This window comes from Misgurnus anguillicaudatus, chromosome 5, assembly GCF_027580225.2.
Source record: "Misgurnus anguillicaudatus chromosome 5, ASM2758022v2, whole genome shotgun sequence".
NCBI classification, from domain to species: Eukaryota; Metazoa; Chordata; class Actinopteri; order Cypriniformes; family Cobitidae; genus Misgurnus; species Misgurnus anguillicaudatus.
The window spans coordinates 22108598-22133005 of NC_073341.2; the positions used below are offsets into that span (position 1 = coordinate 22108598).

General features: G+C 37.8%; 1 protein-coding gene across 1 annotated transcript in view; it reads right to left on the minus strand.

Annotated features, from left to right (window-relative positions):
* oxct1a (3-oxoacid CoA transferase 1a) overlaps positions 1–24408 on the minus strand; it is a 61087-nt gene that overhangs the window by 1439 nt on the left and 35240 nt on the right. The window contains exons 14-15 of the mRNA XM_055167285.2: positions 13643–13732; positions 8314–8394 (exon numbers count right to left, since the gene is read on the minus strand). Coding sequence (XP_055023260.1) covers positions 8314–8394; positions 13643–13732 — 171 coding nt within the window. The remainder of the gene's footprint in view (positions 1–8313; positions 8395–13642; positions 13733–24408) is intronic.

Below are 24408 nucleotides of genomic sequence, written 5' to 3' on the forward strand. Positions count from 1 at the left end.
GTGGTGCTTGCTGCTACAATGCCAGCGGTGCTGTGGGAGGTTGCTAAGGTGTTTGAGTATTTTTTTGTGGATTGGTATGCAGTTGCTAGGGCGATTGTCAGCAGGTGCGAGTCAAAAGACCCTGTCCTCAAGTCTCGAAGACATTCTGGTCCCTAGGATTTTGCAACGTGTTTTATCATCCAAAAATCTGATCTCTTAATAGCAAATCTTCACTCAATAACTTGCACAGTTTGAAGTAATATTCATGTCTGTACATTTACATTTTAATCCATGCATGTGACAGCTGCTTTTGACATTGAAATGATGAAAATGAAAGTGACGTTGCATAATTCATCCTACACTGTCAGAAAAATTTTTAAAAAAATGATCCCTAGCTGTTACTCGGGCACAATCCTTTCAAAAATAACACATTTGCACCTAGAGGGATCATATTAGTACTTCAGAGATACTGATACCATAAAGTGCATACTGTACTAGTACCTAATACTAGTACCAAATGCATACATGTTTATACATAAATGGCCCAATAAACAGCTTGGGACCATTTTAAATTGAATTATGCAACTTTATTTTGATAATTTTCACTGTTTAATACACCTGACAACTGAATATAAATGCTTGACTTAGCACTACTAATGATACTACTATTGTTATAATAATAATAATACATAAAATAATAAAACATACAAGTCTATCCAGAGCTAAGAATCAATAAACTTCATGCAATTCGTAAGGTAGGCACTTAAAGTAATTTCCCTCACAATGACTTGCAGAGGACAAGTACCTAAGTATTGTACGTGAAGCAAACCATGCATGTTTGCATTAAACCAGCAGTCTGTTTTGCATGTTCTGCGCAACGTGATCCACGTCTAACGTTCCTGTAGTCTCATTTCACAAAGGACCCATGGAGCACAACCTGCCACAGACAGCACGCTCGCTGTAAGTCTGCCTCTACCCCGCTGTCTCTGTTCCTCTCTTCCACCTGAACGCGAGTCTCTAATTGCCAGAGGATTAGCATGAGTGTGTAACAATGCAGTCGATGGGATTAATCCACCTGCCAGGGTTCTGCTCGTAAACTATGACAGTCCAAAAAAATGTCTCTCCCCCTCAGACATATTGCTCAGGGTGCTTGTTTATTTATTTTTTCAACAATCAGGGATGTGGAGGAGGACTTGAGCAGTCAAATATGGCAAAGATGGATGGCGCAATCACAGCGTGCCAGTGATATTTTTATAAAAACTTGCGTGGTCCTGAAGTGACAAGTAGCAAATTGGCATCAGAAAACCAGAATTAGTTTGCGTGAATGCTATGAGATTCGTCCTATATTTAGTTTAATTTATATTTATGTATTTGGCAGACACTTTAATACAAGCAACTTCCTGTGAACCTGAAGTAAACTTTCACTTGTACAGCTCCATAGATATATACACTAGATGTCGCCTTAGGGCTCTGAGCATGCGTCAAAACCGCCGCCATCTTAGAACAGGGGTCTTGTCATAGGAAGTATCTAAAGCTGCTATCGCCGCCTGTACTTCGAATTGATGAACGATGCCGGACTTTTGTGCTGCGCATGGATGAAAGGGCTACTAGCACTATGCATTACAGTTAGAAAAAGTAAATTTTCATAAAATCAAAACTTTTATTTTTTCTGTACTAAATGCTAAATACATGTCTGACTGTTAAAACGAACCCAAAGAAAACCAAGAAAATCGCGTTCATGACGATTTATGGTGATTTTACTTCTGTTACACCATTGCCTATAATGACACTGATGCGGGATTCCCCTGTTTCGAGATGGCGGCTCTGTTTGACGTATTCGGTCCAATGAGCTGCCGTAGCCAAGGCGACATCTAGTGTACATATCTATGGTACAGCTCGGGAATCGTAACCATGACTGTTACAAGCATGACGCTATACAAAATACACACATTAAAGGAACACACCACCTTTTTTCAATATTTTATTATGTTCTTACTTCAACTTAGATGAATTAATACATACCTATCTTTTTTCAATGTGTGCACTTTTAATCTTGTACAGCGCTTTGTGAATGTGTTAGCATTTAGCCTAGCCCCATTCATTCCTATGGTTCTAGGGGTGTAACGGTACGTGTATTCGTACCGGACCGTTTCGGTACAAGGCTTTCGGCACGGTGCACATGTGCATCGAATGAATGCAATCTTTTGTGTGCTGAACATAGATGGAACATAATATGTTGTGTGCATTTCCACACGAACATATTAAGTGGCGGAAGTCTCCGCGTTAAGTCTTCTATCAAACATATAACATAATTCGGCCCGCAGAAAGATTTTTATTTACTTAGTTGTATATTCGATTGATTATTGATGTAAACGTTTACAGGGCCGCTTACGTGACGCGTCTAAAAGCGCGTGTTAAACGCGTGTCAACGCGCTGTTTTGTTCTTTCAAAAGTGTGTGAGAGGTTGCGCGTCTTTCGTTGCTACGCAATCATGAGACGCGCTTTCTGTGACAGCAAGAATAACGAAATTGCGTGATCAGATGTTTCATCTGCACCTCACGTCAATCATATCATTGTCACAATGCGATCAGCTGGTCGGGACAGAAAAGAGCTGTAACCCGTACTTACTCAGCTGCGGAGGGGTTCGTTAGTTTAAGTCACAGCTTACATTGGCAACACAGCAAAGATTAGGAGAAACGTGCAAAAGATAAAAGATGGCTATGTATGCAACTCACTCATCTCAATATGAGTGTATAATAAGTATATCATCATGTTGCTTGCTATGCAGTTACACATAGAGCAGAAATATTAATTTTATACAGAGATGGTACATAACCAATTCAATACTGTGACTTACTGTGAAAATCCAAAATAAATCAAAACAGAAAAAAATTTTGGTGGCAAAAATGTAGGCTAATAGTTCATAAATGTATTCAGGAATTTAATTTGTTAGTTTAGTACAAGGTTTTAGTAGAAAAAGTTTAAGAGACGGTTAAGAAAAGAGTTACCCACGTTATAAAATAATGTAGAAAAGGATGTTATTTAGTGGAGAACTTTGCAGCAGTATTTTATTTATTCTTTTTTATTTTATATATTATATTTTAATAAAAAGTGTTTAAAAAAGTGTAAACAAATTGTTAAAAAAAAGTTTATACCACCTGCAGTTTAATGTATGCCTTTTCCCCCTTACTGTACCGAAAATGAACCGAACCGTGGCTTCAAAACCGAGGTACGCACCGAACCATGATTTTTGTGTACCGTTACACCCTTATATGGTTCCAAACAAAAGTTTTATTTTGGGCCTCGTGTAACTACTCATGTAACAGTCTTTAAATAAGGAAAACATGGAAGTGTTTGGTGGCTTCTAAATTCATCCCTGTTTGGATCCTAAGGAATGAATGGGGCTAGGCTAAATGCTAACACATTTACGAGGCGCTGTACCAAGATTAAAAGTGCATGCATTGAAAAAAGATAGGTATGTATTAAGTCGTCTAAGTTGAGGTAAGAACATAGTAAAATATTAAAAAATGGTGGAGTTTTCCTTTAAGCTCTCACAGTTCACTTTCCTGTTAATATATTGTAGCGTGATTCATAAAAAAGGTTAAAAAGCTGCCTGCTTTCTCTGAATTGAAGCTAAACCTCAGCTTGTTAGGCTGACAGACAGGGTCTGTGTTGAACAGCAGGGTGAGATTACAAACACAGGTTGAACAGAAGGTGGTAGCCTTGTTGCTGGAGAGATCTAACCTTTCTAAATGTTGACAGAATCCTTTCACTGGAAATCATGTTGTGTAGCTGTTATAAAAGCAGAGCATACAATAAAAGTGTTGGAGGAGAAAAGAGAAGATTAAGAGAGAAGAAGAGTGGAAGGCATGTGAATAAAGCATATCAGACTGCTGTTATATAGTCCACCGCTGGCAAGACGAGAGGCTGGATCAACAAGTGCTAGCAGCAGTCCACAAAACCAGCCGTTCTGAGCAGCTGAGTTTGCTTGTGAATGCTTGTATCAGTCAAGTGCCCTTGAACAGGCTCGTAAGAAGGCCCTCTTGCAAGCGTACAGACCCAGGTGCTTTTGATGAGAGCACAGAAAATCTTTGTGTTACGCGTCTACACTGGAAGCGACTGCAACAGCTTGAGGCTGTCTGAGCTGGAAGTGTCAACACGGCACCTCAGAATGTTTAATACCCACAATCAGCTGTGAGCTCTCGAAACTAGACTTCGGTAACGTTAAAATGAAAATAAAAGCCTATTTGAATGGCATTAAATTGGTATAGAAATTAACTATGTGGGTCATTTAGAATAGCAAAATAAAAGGTTACAACCTAGCCACCATTATGTGAATTTCTGTAAGGGCACATACGCACAACCGGCGCAACGTCATAGAATGTCTCTGAACAGGTTCATGCCCACTTTTGGGGGAGATCAGACTAGACCTTCCATTGGCTTCCATTCAAAATAGCGGAACAAAGCAACCTTCGTACACAGCCGGCAGGCGTAAATAACTTATGAAATCACTCAGATTAAACATGTTGAGTAATTATCTGTCCACCCTGCCTGCCATAGAGCGCGAAAGATAAATTAACATATTTAATTTGGTCAATATAAAAACATGTCCCTTTCATTCTCGCAGCATCAAATTTGTGTAACAACGCTCCCTATTGGCCAGAGGTGTCTTACCCGGACATTTACTCGTACCTCATCGAGTCAACAGGGAAGCAAGTGAATGATTTTACTTCGTATTTGAAAGTTACTTCGTATTTATTTATTATGTCTTTATATTTAGAGTAATGAGTGCACTTTTCCGTCCAGCCATACAACTAACTGGCTTAGCGATATTTCCAGCAATCACTGGATGGTGTTGTTACACAAATTTGACGCTGTGAGAATGAAAGGGACATGTTTTTATATTGACCAGGTGGAATGTGTTGGTGTGTCTTTCGGGCTCTGTGGCAGGCGGGGTGGACAGATAAATACTCGACATGTTATAAATACTCGACATGTTTGGTCTGAGTGATTTCATGGGTTGTTTGCGCCTGCCGGCTGTGTGGGAACGTTGCTTTGTTCCGCTGTTTTGAATGGAGGCAAATGGGGGGTCTGCTTTTTTATCCCCCAAAAAGGGGCGGTGACGAAATTTACAGTCAAGTTCCCGGATGTGCCGGTAGTCCGTATAGCAGAAACATCAGGAGTAGGGGAGAGCAGGGGCGAAATTACATTTTTTCAGAAAAACTTAATTTTAAAAGATAATTTTATAGACAGAGATATATTTCTGCTGTGGTCAATAACTCACAAGTGTGCTCTATCAATACCAGGTGGAATTTTGAACAAATGTAAAACGACTTCAGTATAATTACACTTTCGACATAAGCGAATTGTTACTTTCGACCCTGTCAACTGGGATGAAGTAACACACAGGTGGGTCAAAAGTAACACAACAGAACAAGATTTATTGGTCACAGTTTATTTTACGGTATCACTGTTACAGTGTAATTATACATTTAAGTACTAAGTAATAATCATTAACAACATGTACTTACTATAGGGTTGGGGTTAGGATTAGGGTTTGGTTTAGGGTTAATTGCATGTAATTATGCATAATTAACTGTTAATACTATAATAATTACATGTAGCATGTGCAACAAAGACACCGTGTTACCGATTTATTTTTGTGTTACACTTGTTTTTAGTAAATATACATGAATTTGACCTTGTTTAAATGTAACTGCAAACATATTTTAGTCAATTATTTTGCAACAAAAAATTTATTCCATTTTAATTTTACATTTCAACAGTATGAACACTATAAAAAATAAATTAAACCAAATTAGAAAAAAAATGCAACATATTGCAACAGTATTAGCAGCAGGACAAAAGTATCAAGTGTTACTTTCGCCGCGACAGGAACTACTGACATTTAAACCAGATTTACTTTTATTTTGAAAAACTCTTGATAAATCAAACTTCAGTATGTGTTCGAGCACTAAATAACCTGTAGATTGATCAGTACTGTAACACATGAAACCCGAAACACAACGCTTTATAAGAATGACCACTTAAGGAATTTACTCATCATGGTTGAAAACACTTTTCTGGATCCAAACGCGCAAAACTAAACACGATTTTTGTCAGCTCTGTCAAAAGTTGCGTACTAAAGATGCTGTAATAGTTTGTAAAGCCACGTAACTTTTCCACTGGATTTAACATTATTTAAAGCTGCAATCCATCATTTTTTTGCTAAGACAAAAGAAAAATCTGTTATTGAGCACATACATAAAAATATACATTTAATGGTAAGCCTACACAATAATAAAGATTTATGATTTTAGCTGTCATGTACAATTTTGTGGGTAATGCCAGTTTGACATTTGACTAAATGCAATTTTATGTTTTAAACAGAGATGGCAATAGAGAGGCAAAAGTTACATATTGTGGATTTAAATCGCGCCCAAAAATGACCAAAGAGTTTTAATATTTTTCCTTCTTTAAAACTTGACTCTTCTGTAGTTACATTGTGTACTAAGACCGACGGAAAAAGTTGCAATATAGGCAGATATGACTAGCTAATGGTCTAATCAGATTCATTGGATTATGCTAAGCTATGCTAAAAGTGGTACTGCCAAACCCAGAGATCAGCTGAATAGATCAAAACAGTAAAAATCAAATGTTTAACACAGGGGAGCTGGAAAATTAGTACAAAATTAGAGTGTCCCTTTAAAAAATATAAGAAGTAAATAAAATTAAGACGTCTGTAGATGATTTATTGGATATAGGTTCAGTAATAGGTTCAGTGCTTAGGTTTTAATTACACATTAATGGCAATGAAAAGGTTAATATTAGGCAATAATTGAAATGACTTATTTTCACAAATGTGACCCTGGACCACAAAATGTTTGCTAGCATTAAAAAATCAATAATTTGACCAATACAATGTATTGAATTGCTACAAATATACCTTATGACCTTAAGTTTTGCAGTCCATGGTCACAAATGTGACTTTAAGCAAAAATCCTTGTGTCTTTTGAAAATTGGTATTTCAGAATGGCCTGAGGCCAAGATTAAGTAGATTTAAAGTAAAAGTGTTTGATAAACATGTAATACGTGCCAAGAGCATTCGGTTAACATTCTTATCTCATTTTTTGAAGGAGAAGGCAGCTTTTGCATCTAAGCTCATATATTTTATCATTTTGCAGTGCCCACCCTTTGCCTACAATTCGCAGAAATGTACTCTTGGCATTTAATCAAGCAGCTTCTTGAAGTCTGACCTTCAGTTTTCTAGTATTACAATAATATTTTTGTCCACAAAAGTAATATTAAAGGTGACATAGATGATTGAACGGAGTATTTATCCTTGTTCTGTGATGTGACATGTAGACAAAAAAATTTTTGTTTGGGTCTGTTATGCCTTAGAAGCTTCCTAAAAACCTCTCTCAGATAGCTCTATTAGGGAGGGGGATTTTAAACAAGTGGTTTTGCACCTATTTGGCTCCCCCTACTGGCTTAACTTGCAATCTCATTACTGATTGGCTGACTTTGCTGCCACTCAAAAAATGTAGCCAATTATTTTAAAGTGGAAGGGCAGTTAGATGCCTGTGATGTCATAAGCATCATTTTTACAGATTGGGCTGTTTCTGGCTGACATTTCTAAAAGAGGAATTTCTTTGAGACTGAAATGTTTAGCATGTTTAGCACTTTTTGTATGTTTGTGAATGTGGGTAGACTACCATTATTCAACAAAGACAAGGTAAAATGGTTTTTCATTCTCTGTCCCCTTTAAACATTTAAGCGCTCACACTCAGATTAAAATATTTTTAAGATCATAAGAAACATCTCAGTAAAGTATTCTTAAACGTTTGAATGGTAGTAAATAAAGCACTCAAACGCTTTCAGTGTAGACAGCTTTGTTAATTATAATGAGAGCGATGTAGTTTTCTTGCAATGTGACGGCCCTTTTATGTCACGGCCATGGGATTTCATGCCCTCTAAACCCAGGCCATGTGGCAGAGATGATATTATTAAGCAACATTCACATTAGGAAGCTCCGTGTTAGAAAAAAGTCGATATGTTGCTCTGATCAGGAGATCTGATTAGGGTTAGCCCAATAATTGGATTTCCATTTTCCACTGCCTATGTGCAGTATCACAACAATTTATCAGCTCCCTTATACCTCCTCTGCACGAGAGAAATGAAACAACCCCCTTTCACAGCTTTTGCTGTAAATAGAGTTTTATACGCCTATCAAGAACAGCGATGAAGCAACGAGCCGGTGAATAAATCAAGTACATGTTATACTAGAAGACAGATTGCAAGAGCAAAATCAATGATTTCTGTAAATCAACCCACCTTTTCTGTAATTATACGGTCCACACACTGTTTCCCGGTCAGAGGCAGGTTGCATTTCTCCAAAATCTTGTGTTTGCCACCCTAAAACATCGAATTACAAAACAAAGAGAAAGCAATAAAACACGTTGTATTTTCACTGGCACACATATTACACCCATTCTTCTTCCTCTCCAGCTCTATGCATTCAAGAATCCTTTAATTCTTCTCTTGTTGACAATCAACGTCAGAAATGTCGATCATTCAGCCCATGGGCACTAAAAACAAACAGCCTAAGCTAGCTCTATCCATCGCCAGCCGTGATGAAAAGAAAGGCCCTTCTGACGCCATTTGCTGCTGGATCAGGACTCGATCCGGGGATAATAATTAGATAGCTGATGGTGGTTAATTTTACCCATGTCCACAGATTTCATCACACCAGGGGTAGACAGCTGGCCTTGCAACCCTGAACCCAGTCAAGCCCCTTTCCCCAGCATGAATACACCAAGGGCAAATGTGAACGGCAGTCTTTAGAGCTCTAATAACTGTCTTTCTCTGCCCTACCACCTCTTTTTCAGTCGTTCACTGCCTGAACCAATGAGATTTGAGTGTTGCAAAGGGAATCAAGTCATTGCAGTCATAAACGCTTCTTATTTACGACCCTGGATCAAATCTAAGTGCATTTCATTGATGAGAAAGGTGAACTTTGACACAGATCAGGGTAATTTATGTTTTTTCTGATCCCATTTTTAAACCCTAGTTAGTGTGTAATGTTGCTGTTAGAGCATAAATAATACCTGTAAAATGATAAAGCTCAAATTCACTGCCAGGCGATATATTTTTTTAACAGAATTCCCCTTTCAAAGCCGACAGCGAACGTCCGGTTTGGACTACAGTCCTCTACTTCCTGCTTTAAAGCAACACCAAAGAGATTTAAATAACGTTTCCAGAAAAGGTTCACATTCGCTTTGAAGTAGTAGTTTGAGTGAAAACTACAAAAACTTGCTTTACGGCAGACCTACAATCCAATCAGAGCCAGCTATGCTGCAGTATTTACGACAGTGGTAATGGACAATTACGATTCTAACCTGTAGGGGGAGCAAAGAGCAAAAACTCTTTAGTGTTGCTTTAATGACGTCAATAAAAGTTTTTGACTAAACTCTGCCCAACGGGAATATGTCAGTCGCCAGCTAAGCTAATGGCAAGCTAAGCTGCTGTCGAATCACAACACACTAAACAAACTACACAATCAGAACTCAAAACGTATTTTTGGAGGACGGACTTCTTAGAACAAGGAAGACATCAGCCTGTTTTTAGGTCAGTGAAAGCATGGCTATACAGATAAGTAAATTGTGTGAAAAATACCGCTTTTTTACACGTGAAACATGTACACATGTTATATTGCGTACTGTAAACACAATCAAAGCTTCAAAAACGCAAAAAGAACGGGACCTTCAACTGATGACATAGACAAAAAACAACAAAATCTCTGGCAGAACGCTGGGTATTTTAGTAGGGGAACAATTTCTATGCCACAAGCGTTATTATAACAGAGAGTGTAGAGATTTGATTTCGGTTATCTGCATAAGGGTGAAGGCTACGACATGTTGGAAATACACAGCGTGAACTGCGTATTTTATGCCCCATTATGCCATATGCTGTAATAAAAAGAACAGTTTGAAGTAATAATTCAACCAAAAATGTTAACAGCCACCGGTTAGTATGAACCGTCACTATATGGCTAAAAATACATAGCAATTCTTTAAGTGAAAGTTTTTAACAACAGCACACAGGTTTGGTACGACATGAGGATGAATAAATAGAGGATTTGCGACCTGTTTCTTTAAGGTGGCAGACAGCTGAAAGCTTCACAGAGTTTCCAACTATCTGCTTAAGGAAGCGTGATTCTGTCACTCATGGAATATAATGAAGCTTTACTTGCTGTGAGTACGAGTCGTGCCGTGTGACTTGATATGAATCGGTTCATTAAAACCGATCTGGAGCGACACACCATCAAAAAGTGCAACTTTGCACATAAAGGTTAAATATTAGTACCTCAAAGGTGTACTGGTATCTCTATGTACCTAAATGGTACATATTAGGAACTTTTTAAAGGGTACCATCCTAATGACAGCTGTTGTACCTTTTTTCTGACATGGTAGGATACATTCAGTGTCAAAAATAAATAAATAAATACATTTAAAAAATACAAAAAAAAAATCATTTTTTGCATAACATATGAGTTTGTTCTGTGTGGAATTTTTATGTATATATAAATACACACATATTCATGTATGTATTTAAGAAACATTTTCATGTGTATATATATTTATTTTAGGGCCAGGACTCGAATAAAAAAATTAATCTAATTAATTAGAGGCTTTGTAATTAATTAATCGAAATTAATCACATTTTAATCACATATAAATATTTGACCTGAGAACATTGAGAAGTTATTTTTTTCACATGGAGTTTTAGTATACCATGAATAATGACTGAATACATAAGCTTAAGCAACAAAATTTTGTTTATTTTTGTTCAACCAAGTCGTCGTACTCGGAGTCGGGCTAACATCCACGCTAGCTGCTATATGTTTTGCATTGAGATGATACTTGAGGCTCGATGTGCTGCGGTGATATGCGAATTCCTTGTTGCATAGCTTACACACAACCATGCTCTTATTGACGTTTCCATCCGTTCGTTTTTTATTAAAAAAATCCCCTCCACGGGGCCAACCAAAGCGATCTCATCAGCTTCTTCGTTCATGTTCACTGTGGTTTGTTGTTGTCTGAAGTCATGATGAACGCCAGTTGGTGCTCCAGTATATTCGGTCCGCCGAAACCCATCCGATGAGAAATGTTCCGCGGTGCAAAAATAAGTGTGATTTAAATGCGTTAAAAATGTTTAACGCGTTATTTTTTGTGTAATTAATTAATCTTAATTAACGCGTTAAAGTCCCGGCCCTAATTTATTTATATTTTTATATATTCTATATAGATAAAAAAGATATATAAACAAAACATTTCTTAAATGTATATATATATATATCGTCGCTGCCTGATGAAACTCACGTATGTCCAAAACGGTTACTTTTCAGGAAGTGAAAAAAACACTGCATTTCAAAAGCACTTGAATGTAGCGTTGTCATACTTGGTACGGCATCTTTACATGTAACCATATTCTTGCCAGTGTAATGATATAATCCACATTTGACCAAAATTGAGTTTAAATGGAAAACGTGCATATTTTACAGTAACGGTGGTCGATACGCGTTCTTCCGATCATTAATTAGAATGGCCAAGTCGCGTTTCAAATTGACAGATGAATACGCTCAGTTTATTAAATAGCCTACGTCTTAGTTAAATACGCTTAGTTTATTTCATATTAATTATACATTTATTAAATGTCTCTATGAAGGGACAATGAATCAATATACTGACATGGTAATGCTAGACAGCAGGGACGTCATTTGGTGTTGAAAATATACTGACATGGTAATGCTAGACAGCAGGGACGTCATTTGGTGTTGAAAATTGGTGGGAAAAGATCAGATAAAAAACATTACAGCAGGACGGGAAAAATAATGAATAACGGCGCATCAAAAATGGGCATAGCGTAGGCCAGTCAACAATAAGCAAATACTCAGCATAAAACCCTCAACAATGTCGACTGCACACATGTAACTGTCCCTGCAACACCAGCTCAACCAAACAATGCAAAAGCACCATACCGTAGAAAACAGCAGCGCGTTTAGTCAATGATTAAAATGAATTTCATTACATATTTAAAAGAAAACACACCATAAGCATACAACGCAACATATGTTTAGTGGCAGCTATGTTTAGTCGGCTATATCCAGTGCTGAGCTTCGATGAAACTTTACGAGACCGGCGAGATGCTTCACAGGCGGAAGATACGTGGCGTGATTGACAGATTTGACACCAAATGGATATACGTGAAAATCAGATGACATGATTTCACAACTTTTCATTGGCCATTTAGGTATGTGACGCATACTGTATACGGAAATGAACCTGGACATTCAATCTGTCGAAAAATCTCAAAATCGGCAAAATTGACATACGTGGTTTTCATCGGACAGCGACGATATACATGTATGTCTGTGTCTTTAACCCTCATAAGCCTCTATTTTCCTGTATATGTTAGAGTTCCTTGGGGGTAAAAATGACCTCAGAAATTAAAAGATTGATTACAAAAAATATATAAACTTTTAATTATACAAAAATATATACTTTTTTGTTTACTTCCCATCTATACATTAATGCTGTGTTTTGGGAGATATGAAGTATTTTTGTACATGTTTACCACTCAATTCCTCAACTACACCATTAGCTTAACTTTAAAATATCAAATTTTATATGAAAAATTCACATCCATTTTTATCTAAATTCTATTTAAATTGTTTTTAGATATTGATCTAGATGTTATGTGTTGAATTCGGCCATTTTGTGTTTAGAAAAAAAAATAAAAGAATTACAATTTAGGAAATAAATCAATTCGATCAGCAGACGCCCATAGAGACCGATTCATTTTACTGAATGTGGCCAACTGCTCAACATCACTACTTTATTGATACATTTTATGAATTTAGAAAGGACATTAAAAATAAATATTTCAAATAGTAGAATTTTTTTGTAGTTTTTGATGCATTTTGAAATGCCACAGAAATTTGAATGTATGTAAGTGTGTGTGTGTGTGTGTGTGTGTGTGTGTGTGTGTGTGTGTGTGTGTGTGTGTGTGTGTGTGTGTTTGCCATTCATTTCAATTGGGGTCATTTTTACCACCAAAGGGCCTCTTTTGGTGAATTTTTTACACCTCTTTAGAACAACCAAATCAAGCCCAGTTTTTTTATGAATCTTGAAAGATAATCTGGAAAAGTCACAAAATCTTATTCCACCGAGATGAAGGGAACCATGTTTTTTAAACTAAAGAAAAGTGGCTTGGGGGTAAGATTGACCCCAAGGGGCTTATTAGGGTTAAATATACATAATACTTACATACAGCACAAAATCATATATTACGCAAAAAAATACTTTTTTATGATATATATATATATATGCAAATGTAAAAACTATACATTTTAGCCGTTACGGATTTTGCTCAGTAAACCTCTACAGAAAAGCTCATCGCTTTTAAAGCACAGCCTCTACAGCAATAAACAACCAAACATTTGCATTCGGCTCCAATCCCTTGCACGCCATATGGCTGTTTCTATATGATGTTTAAAAGCAATATCACATTTGCAAGTGTGTTGTCATACTGAATATCAGCACAGCTGTAATAAAAAAAGTCAATATGACGCAGTCTCATGAACGTGTGTGATTATAGCTACCTTAGCCGAGTGCTCCATTGTAACAACCACTTTAGTCCCAGCGCTGGCCACTAGATCCATCGCCCCTCCCATGCCCTTCACCATCTTACCCTGAGGGAAAACAAAAAGAAAGATGGTGCAAGAAATGAGCAACACATTTACTTCAAAAAAATTTTGTGCATTGCAAACACATATTATTTCAAAGAAAACAAAGGAAACAAATTAACATAGCGGCCAGCGTGCAATTCAAGGAGGACAGGAACGCTCGGTCAGGTTGGTTTGGGAAGAAATCAGAAAGGGCATTGTTGCTAGGAAACCATAAACCTGATTACCTGTGGCTGAAGTCACTTAACAAAAGGGCGTTTTGAGTGATGCTTATTTTATTGTCTTTCCTAATGCTGGTGACACACCTAACAACTTGCTGCAACATATTGGACTCAACACACATAAAGAGTGTTTCTTGCATAAATGATTTTTATCTGTGATTGTAAACAAAAACTGAGTGAGCACAACTGGAAAAGACTAGGCATGTCAATCGTTATGATCGCATTACATTCACAATCTGTGCGAAAATCATTAGGTGTGTCACCAGCTTAACATGCATGCATGTGTGCACATGCACAAAAGCTACAAAAATCAATGTTGAGCATACATGACAACACAATGCATCAAAATAATGACCCTTGTTGCTCTTAAAGAAACACATTTAAGCATACCAATGCCTATGCATCTGCCATGCTTTACTTCCCAAATTAAAAGAAATTCATTCTGTCGTGATTCTGAAATATCCCCACAGTGTCAGTTACAAAAATGTTCAACATCTACTTTACACACCATGAAAATTCATTTAAAGAAACACCCGCTCCAGTGTTTCTTATAGAAGCTGGCTGCGGCTCAACCAGCATGTCTCTTGTCGTACTGAACAGAAGCAGAAAGTACTTTTTCTTACACTTGACATGCTTGAGTAGTTGCTTAAATAAAAGGAAAGTATATGAATGGAATACTAAAACTTTTCTTTCTTTCCAGAGCATTACAGAGGCATGTCTTGTAAAGGTCAAAAAGGCATAATGTGCACAAGATTAAAAGAAATATTCTTCAAAGGCTGTGACTAAAATAGCACATCTTTCAAACACGGTGTAAAATGATGATGTTTGAGGAGAAATGCTCAGTAAGGCAGTGGTTTCAAAGACTTAGGGCCCTATTTTAACGATCTAAGCACATGGTCTAAAGCGCACAGTGGACAGTCTAGAAGGGCATGTTCGAAACAACTTTTGCTAGTTTAATGATGGAAAAATGGTCTATGCGCCTGCTGCACAGTCTTAAAGGATTGTTTCTATTCTCGTAATGAGTATTGGATTTGTTTTGGGTGTAACGGTAAAAAAACCAATGACAGTCTCATCTCTCATCCTCTTTAAAAGCCAGTTGCGGATTGCTAATTTACATGGCGGATTTCAACAAGGTGCTGAAAGCATTCTTTAGAAATGTTGGCCTATATTAATAGGATAGCATCTTGCAGTTGATGGAGATTTGTGTTAAGTGGGATGCACATCCAGGGTTCGAAACTCCCGTTCCACCACATCCCAAAGATGCTCTATTAGGTTGAGATCTGGTGTCTGTGGGGGCCATTTCAGTACAGTGAACTTATTGTCATGTTCAAGAAACCAATTTGAAATGATTCAAGCTTTGTGACATTGTGCATTATCCTGCTGGAAGTAGCCATCAGAGGATGGGTACATGGTGGTCATAAAGGGATGGACATGGTGTGAAACAATGCTCAGGTAGGCCGTGGCATTTAAATGATGCCCAATTGGCACTAAGGGGCCTAAAGTGTGCAGAGAAAACATCCCCCACACCATTAGACCAACACCAGCAGTCTGTACAGTGGTAACAAGGCATGATGGATCCATGTTCTCATTCTCTTTATGCCAAATTCTGACTCTACTATCTGAATGTCTCAACAGAAATCGAGACTCAACAGACTAGGCAACATTTTTCCAGTCTTCAACTGTCCAATTTTGGTGAGCTTGTGCAAAGTGTAGACTCTTTTTCCTATTTGTAGTGGAGATGAGTGGTAACCGGTGGGGTCTTTTCTGCTGTTGTAGCCCATCCGCCTCAAGGTTGTGCGTGTTGTGGCTTCACAAATGCTTTGCTGCATACCTGGGTTGTAACAAGTGGTTATTTCAGTCAAAGTTGCTCTTCTATCAGCTTGAATCAGTCGGCCCATTCTCCTCTGACCTCTAGCATCAACAAGGCATTTTCACCCACAGGACTGCCGCATACTGGACGTTTTTCCCTTTTCTCACCATTCTTTGTAAACCCTAGAAATGGTTGTGCGTGAAAATCCCAGTAACTGAGCAGATTGTGAAATACTCAGACCGGCCCATCTGGCACCAACAACCATGCCATGCTCAAAATTGCTTAAATCACCTTTCTTTCCCATTCTGACATTCAGTTTGGAGTTCAGGAGATTATCTTGACCAGGACCACACCCATAAATGCATTGAAGCAACCGTCATGTAATTGGTTGATTAGATAATTGCATTAATGAGAAATTGAACAGGTGTTCTTAATAATCCTTTAGGTGAGTGTATATTATGATGATATGCATGCCTGTTATTGATTTACAGTACATATTATAATATGTATGACTGTAGCTGATTTACCATATATATTATGAAGAGATGCATGACTGTAGCTGATTAACACTATATACTGTATAAATTATGATGATAGGCATGCCTGTAATTGATTTACTGTGATTTGTTTGCATATGTTGCTTGTTTTCATATTTTGACTTCCTAAATTTATTTTTGCCTATTTAAATTTCAGTCCTTTAATATGTTTGCAATCATATCTACATATTTTTGGGGTAAACTAAGAACACAAAGTGGCAAAGTTTGTTTATTTATTTCTCAAAGCCATTCCAGCACCTATGGCGAATTCATGGGGAAGACCGGTTAATATACACAAGTCAGGGAATCACAATAGGGTATATGTTGAACGTCACATGACCAAACCGGAAAACTGGGTTGATCGCTTCCAGCTGCCGATATATGCTATCGTAGCTTGTCATTGTAATTCGTGGTAGTATTATTTGTGTTATGTTCTTTTTTATTCTTATATTCTCATATCTGAATGTATGCGTGTATTAAAACAGCACAATGTCTGCGTAGAGTACACATAACCAGAAGCTATGTACTATGTTTAACATGCAAAAGTTGCGCATATACCCTATTGGCATCTCCAATTCACCTTAACATGTCTTTGGACTGTGGGAGGAATCTGGAGTACCTGGAAAAAACCCACACTGACGAAGGGAGAACATGCAAACTCCACACAGAAAGGCCATTCGACCAAGCCGAGGATCGAACCGGGAACCTACTTGCTGTGAGGCAACAGAGCTACCCACTGAGCCAATATCGTAATTAGTTCAGGAATGACATTATGTACACTAATATACCGATCTACAACGTATACCGATACTTGAACTGTCATCCGATAGATGATTAATCACAAAGCGTTAACCAGCTGAAAATCAACCTGTATCAAAAACCACAGAGCAAATCAATCAGTTAACCACAAGCTTTCAACGTCAATCCAAAGCGCTCTTAACACAGAGACATTGAGCAGCATGCAAAAAAATAACTAGGAGGAAAATGGAATGAGAGGGTCCGAGTGCAAGCACCAGGGCATTTTACTTGTTTATCTACGCAGGCTTTGAAGAAGACAAACATTCAGGAGGAAGAGTGGTTTACACATTGGGGAAAGTGTCACATGGATTTGATGTGTGGGTGTGTGTGTATATATGTGTTGAGGGGATATTTCTCATGAAAAAAGCACAACTTTAGTGGACGGCAGACTGAGAGTTTCCATGACAACATATCAAATATTTCTTCTGTAATTCACACTATCCTTGCTTTTCATGTCTGATGCTGATGAAGACGAGAAATTATGTCCTTCACTCCAGGCAATTTCCTTTCGTCAAGCTGCATCCTTATCCACTCCTGTAAACTCATTCTTTCCTACACAAACCGGCTGGACATTTAAATGCATGGCAATTCGACGGCGACTAACGTTAATGTCGTTTCCAAGACAACTACTGATCCGCAACAGCGTGACAAAAGGCTGTGTGTAGTTTAACAGAGCGAAACAACTTCAGACAATTGTATGACTCTTTATCACATCTTGAAGGAAGTCTGTGAATTTTAGGGTATAACATTTCATGTCTTTTGTTCTTGGACATTTAACTAGGAGCAACACCTCTGGCAAGCTGGCTTTTATCTTTGCAATGTCACAACTTCTTAATTCATATCAAAAGACTACATAAAGAAATTAGGTCTGTAAATAAATTAAGAATTTAAACCAATTAAATTGAATAGATGTTAATGACTTAAGGGGCCCTATCATACACCCGGCGCAATGAAGCACTGCCTCATGGGCGGAGTGATCTGCTCGCAGCACACGAGAAGCCCCTGGTGAGGAGCAGAGAGTTCGGTCAGAGTTGTGCAAATCACTCCGCCCATGCGGCAGTGCTTCGTCTTCAGAGAATATAGTTCTCAGTATGTATACTGTTAAAAGATCGCTGTGTCTCATATCACCTTGTTATTTGTACACGGTTTGACTATACAAATCACAACACATAAATAGGAAAATGATCGCGTTATTTTGTCACTTATTGGGAGCAGTATACTAGCTGGAGCCATGCATTTCCAGTCTTTGTGCTAAGCTAAGCTAGCGGGGGCTGCGTCAGACAGAGTTACAGCACGCACGGAGATGAGAGAGGTATGTATGGACTTATCTAACTCTGGGGGATACGGTGAATAAGCTAAATTCCCAAAATGTGGGCGTGTTCCTTTAAAGAGTGAGTTAGTAATATGCGCCTATAAACGAGATGACACTGTGCGTTTGCTTATTACACACATGGACAGCACACAACATTTTTAAATATAAAAATTTAAGGATTGAAATGTAAAAGATTGTTATTGATTCTCTTGGACATAAGTGAGGACTGATTACGAGACGTTAGAAGGCGTAAAGAGCTGCTTCACCTGTAGCCTGGTAAGTAATTGAATGTTTTGCTTTAAACAAATGGAAATATTACATTTATTTAAACAAAATGTAAATAAAAAGATTTATTGTATAGACGGTTTCATCGGACGCACGTGGAGTGACGTGATCTGGTCGGATCTTTACTCCCAGTCTCTGTTTTTTTAATGGTCTGACTAGTGTCTAAAATGAACTCTGGAACAAATACCTTAGCAATAATAACAAATATTTTGGTTTCCTAAAGACAAGGGGAGACGGTGATCATGGATCACCACACTGTGAAGAGAGGTTTGGCAACCGGTTTGTAGTTGACATTGTATACATTATATAGTAGGGGTGAGCGGGGCACAAACTAACACGGGGTTAATTGTGTTTCTCGCAGGTAGTGACGTCATCGCCTATAGTACATAATAGTCGATCAAAAAGCCAATGACATATCTGTCTTAAGCTATATTGTTTTATCTTTTTTCATGTCTCCAGAACCTGTAAATATAACATCAGTTTTGTTTCTCTGCCAACTGCTTTAGTAGAGCAGAAACTTTTATGCGTTACTTTGCGCTTACTTCCGCGTCTGACGTTTATCTTTCACATGCGGAGACATGCGCACATGCATAGATATGTATAAAAGCTAGATGTCTCGCCCGCGCTGCTGGCCAATTAAGTGGAACGTCTGCATTTGGCGGCCAGCTTGCCACAGGCAGTTCGCTCACTCGTAGTTTTGAGTTTTAATGGTGAAGGTACTTTTAAATGACCATAACTTGCTTACCTTTTTACCGTTTTTTAAACGGTTTGGTTTGTTATAAACGTCAAAGATGTACCTATGACACTATTATAGCCACACTAATAACATTTGTAAGAAACCAAACCGTTTGAAAATTGGTAGAAAATTGAACAAGTTATGGTCATTTAAAAGTATATGCATCATTAAACTCAATGCAACAAGTGAGCGAGTTGCCTGTGGTGAGATGGCCGCCAGGTGATGACGTTAGCGACTCCGCCGTAACACATCTAGTCTTTATACATATCTATGCGCACATGGACAAAACCAGGAGAAAGCCGGTGTCATGAGCAATTCGGTCTCCCCTAGGACCCCCGCGTGATTCCATTGGCTGGAAAAACTCCTCATGGGTAGTTTTCTTAGCGCCTTATTACAATTCCTACAAAATCGCGTTGTGATTTATGTAGTTAGAACGTTGTTAAAATTGATGTCAATTGATGTCTTTTAAATGATGTTTCATATAGTATTATATAAATGAGGCTATAGGTGGGAGATCTAAACATTGCTTGTGTCATATTATTTAGATATTATATTCTGTACCATTTCCACTTTTTACTGTCTACTTATACACTTACTCATTAATTACTTATACAAAACATGATTACTACATAGTTGAATCACACATTTAAATTATAATTTATAAGCCATGATTACTACACTTTTACTATTAAAAAAATATATTCCGTAAGGTATGTTATTTTTTAATTTGTAAATATAAAAGTATGTTTTTTGTAAAGCAGATGATGACACAAAAGTACTGACGTGTCTGCAACATGAATATTAGTTTATTATATTATTTTTTTGGTTAACTTTTATTTAAAAAAAAAATATATGCTTCTATTTTGTACAACGTAATTAGCTTGCTAGATCGCTTACGCAGACGAGATATCGCAATCACACATTTTTGAGCAGGCATTAGTGCTAGGTACCATTCAGGGTCCTAGGGGAGACTGAATTGCCCGGGGGGACCGAATTGCTCATGACACCGGTTAAGGTGTTTACATGCCACGCAACATCGTAATGAGCAAAAAACTACCTGTGCTGATCGGTTTTTGCTTACGCCATTTATGGGCTTTCCCTGATTAACGAAAACCATTTTACGCATTTACATGACCCCACGTGTTATTAGTTTATTAAGCATAATTGGCGTAAGACTGTGCATGTAAACGCACTCACTGTCTGCTCTGTGAGTTATACAGAATATATTAGGAGATTGACCAAATGTACCTTTATTCAGACAAGACAGTGAAGAAGAGTGACTGGACACTTTTTAGATTTTAAATTGTAGCATGGTTTTGCAGTGAAAGACACTCACATTTGTTAAATACCAATAAAATGACTGAAATGCCTTATTTTCACAGATGTCACTTTAATGACTGACAAATTACCTTTTCGTTGCAATTAAAGTGAAATTACTGAAAATGCTCATTTACGAGAAAACATGTCAGCCTGAGACAACCTTCACATAGATGTTTCCGTAATAAAACAGGTGTCTAAAATGATTCATGCGTTAAAGTAACAGCCCGAACACAAAAAATGAGATTTCTCCAGAACTGTTTGCAGAGATGACGCAATGGCAGTGGCCTTAAGTTCTCTCAGGTAATATGTAATTTGAAGTGGACTATAATTTCATGTCTGGGTTTGTTGAAAAGCTGTACAAGCACCATTTCTGAACGAGGGTCAACAGTTAGCGAGTCCCAACTCGGGTTTGCGTGCACGAATTACTCCTGTTTAAAGAGAGAACATGTGGGCGTTGGGATTTGGATGTAAGCAAGACTATTTTATCTAGTACAATGTGCATTCAGCCCCCATTTTTTGAACAGGACGTAATATTTAAAGACGCTGCATAACTGTAAACCGAGCAGTGGCTCTATTTTTTCTCCTTACAGCTTCTTTCACCAACAAATGCCAACCAGTGCTCTTAAAAGCTAAATGCTGAACATTTTTAGCATTTTGCTTTTGGGCACATTACGAATGCTAATTCACGAATCCCCATTACAGACGTTTCAACCGAAGCATAAAACACGGAAAACGAAGCGCGCACACTCTTTCTGCTCAATTTTCCAATTAATACCAAAACCTTCTCCAAACTGGCACAACCTGAAGCAACTCTTGCTCTTTATCGGTTCTGGCTCCCCGATGAGGATGCTGCGACTGTTTGATGTAGCGTGTCTTCATCAACATCTGGGATGCTGAAGAAAGAGAACTGCTATCAGTGGATGGGCAGATGGGGGGCGTCTTGTAATGTCCCTGTTCATTTCTTGACACATCTTTCAGCTCAGGGCCCTCTGGCTGCACGACCGTCTGCTGGCCCTTTAGTCTTGAGAGGTGGCCGGGGAGCCCGGAGTAATTGGAGGGATTATTGTAATTAGTCTGCCAGGCTCGTCTGATTCATTAAGAGTTTAAAGGCTAAAGACAGCTTAGAACAATCTGTAGCGCTGCATGCAAACCCGATAATGTTTTATAATGTACGCCGATGTCCCTACAGAGTCGACTACTGCCCAAAAATATGCTTATAAATGTGAAATTTAATTGTCCTTACAACAGAGCTGGTGTAGGTTAAATTATCATTTGCATATTACTTAAAGAGGACATTTCACAAGACTTAAGATATCAAATAAAATCTTTGGTGTCCCCAGAGTACATATGTAAAGTTTTAGCTCAAAATATCACATAGATAATTTATTATAGCAAGTTAAAATTGTCACTTTGTAGGTATGTAGAAAAATTTGTTATGGGTGTGTTTTTTAACATGCAAATGAGCTGATCTCTGCACTAAATGGCAGTGTTGTGGTTGGATAGTGCAGATTATTGGGCAGTATTATCCCCTTTTGACATCACCAGGGGAGCCAAATTTCATTGGTTTACCAAAACTAAGTTACTGGGTTGATCTTATTCACATTTTCTAGGTTGATAAAAGCACTGGGGATACAATTATAGCACTTAAACATGGAAAGTCAAATTTTCATGGTATGTCCCCTTTAAAAATGTGCATAGAACTGTATTTATTTATATATGAAAGCTTATATGCTAAACCCTATAAGTGCATCTGACGTGTTGTCTTGTAAATTAGCACTTTTATCAGGCTCTTACACTTTAAAAATAAAAAGTTATTTTGGACCCATAATGGGAAAATATTGGACAGGGCACACGCTGGGTTAAAAATGACCCAATGTTGGGTTGTTGTTATGCAACCATGGGTTATAATAACCCAGCAGTCGGGCTAAAACCCAGCATTGAGTAAATTTTAACCCAGCGGTGTGGCTTAAAAATAACCAAGCTATTGTTAGAGTGTATGTTTAGGTTCAGTAATTTCACTTTAAAGGGGTCATATCATGAAAATCTGACTTTTTTCATGTTTAAGTGCTATAATTGTGTCCCCAGTGCTTCTGTCAACCTTGAAAATGTGAAAATGAACAACTCAGTAACTTAGTTTTGGTAAACCATTCTCTGCAAGCATGTGAAAAAATAGGTCATTTGAAAATTTGGCTCCCCTTGTGATGTCATAAGGGGATGATACCCCTTAATCTGCACTATCCAACCATGGCCCTGCCATTTAGTGCAGAGATCAGATCATTTGCATTTAAAAGGACCAACCCAGCACATTTTTGCTCACACCTACAAAAGTGGCAATTTAAACATGCTATAATAAATTATCTATATGGTATTTTGAGCTAAAACTTCACACATGTACTCTAGGGACACCAAATATTTATTTGACAGCTTAAAAAATCTTGTAAAATGTCCCCTTTAATGGCAATGAAAAGGTTATTAGTCAGTAATTGAAATGCCTTATTTTCATAAAAGTCATTTCATTAACAAATTTGACTCTTCTATCTCCACTTTAAAGCCTCCAGTCACTCTTCCCTGTCCTTCCTGAATAAAGGTAAAAGGCTAACTAATTTGGTCAACATCCTAATATATTCGGTAAACTTCATTTAATCAGGTATTGAACCTTGATGTATGTTTGTTCAATTAAATTGCACTTTGCTGAAAAATCGTTGTGGCATTTATCACATTCTGCCAGCAAAGCAATATTTCTGAACAGCCTGAGGATGGTATCAAGCGGATTTGAAGTGAAAGTATTTGATGAATGTATAATACATTCCGAGAGCATTCGATCAATATCATTATCTCATTTTTGATAGAGGTGGCGTTTAGCGGCTTTTGCATCCAAGCTCTATTAAATATGTATGTTTTTCAGCAGTATATATTAGGGATGCACCGATAGGATTTTTTGGGCCGATACCGATTTAAACAGACAACTTCTGGCCGATACCGATATTAAACACTTGTATACAATACTACACAGTTGGTCTATTAGCTAGTTTATTTCTGCATCAAATTATTTTTACTGAACATGGATTGGATTTAATTAACATTCAAATGACCAACATAATAAGAGAGGCACAAATTAAGCTAAAACAAATGTAATAAGACAGCATGACAACCTTCAAAGGTGTTTTTTGCTATTCAGCATTTATTTTATTAACAACATTAACTACTTTTTTACATATAATGCATTTCTTTATGCAGTGAATTAATAAACAATCGGTATCGGCCTTTCTCGTGCTATTGCCGATAGTTTCAAATTCTTCAAAAATCGGCTGATAAATCTCTGCGGCCGATACATCGGTGCATCACTAGTATATATTACAGCGTATGTTTCACATTTATCTCACAATGCAAATGAGGTGACACTAAAGAAGTGATGCAACAAAAAACATAGAGCAGAATGCAGCTCATAGTCCACCAGCGCCAGTAACCTTCAACCAAACTCGATAAGCGAGACGCGCAGAGGGCCATGCGGCTGGGAGGCATCATTCAGTGACAGGCTGGGCCTTGAAGGACTATAAATAACCTTGCAGAGGTGTCTGCATGCAGTGCAGCTGAGTATCGACAGCCCCCTCAACTGACAGCAAGACCAGGCGCCACAGGCGACAGCCGACTGAAGTAAGGCTCC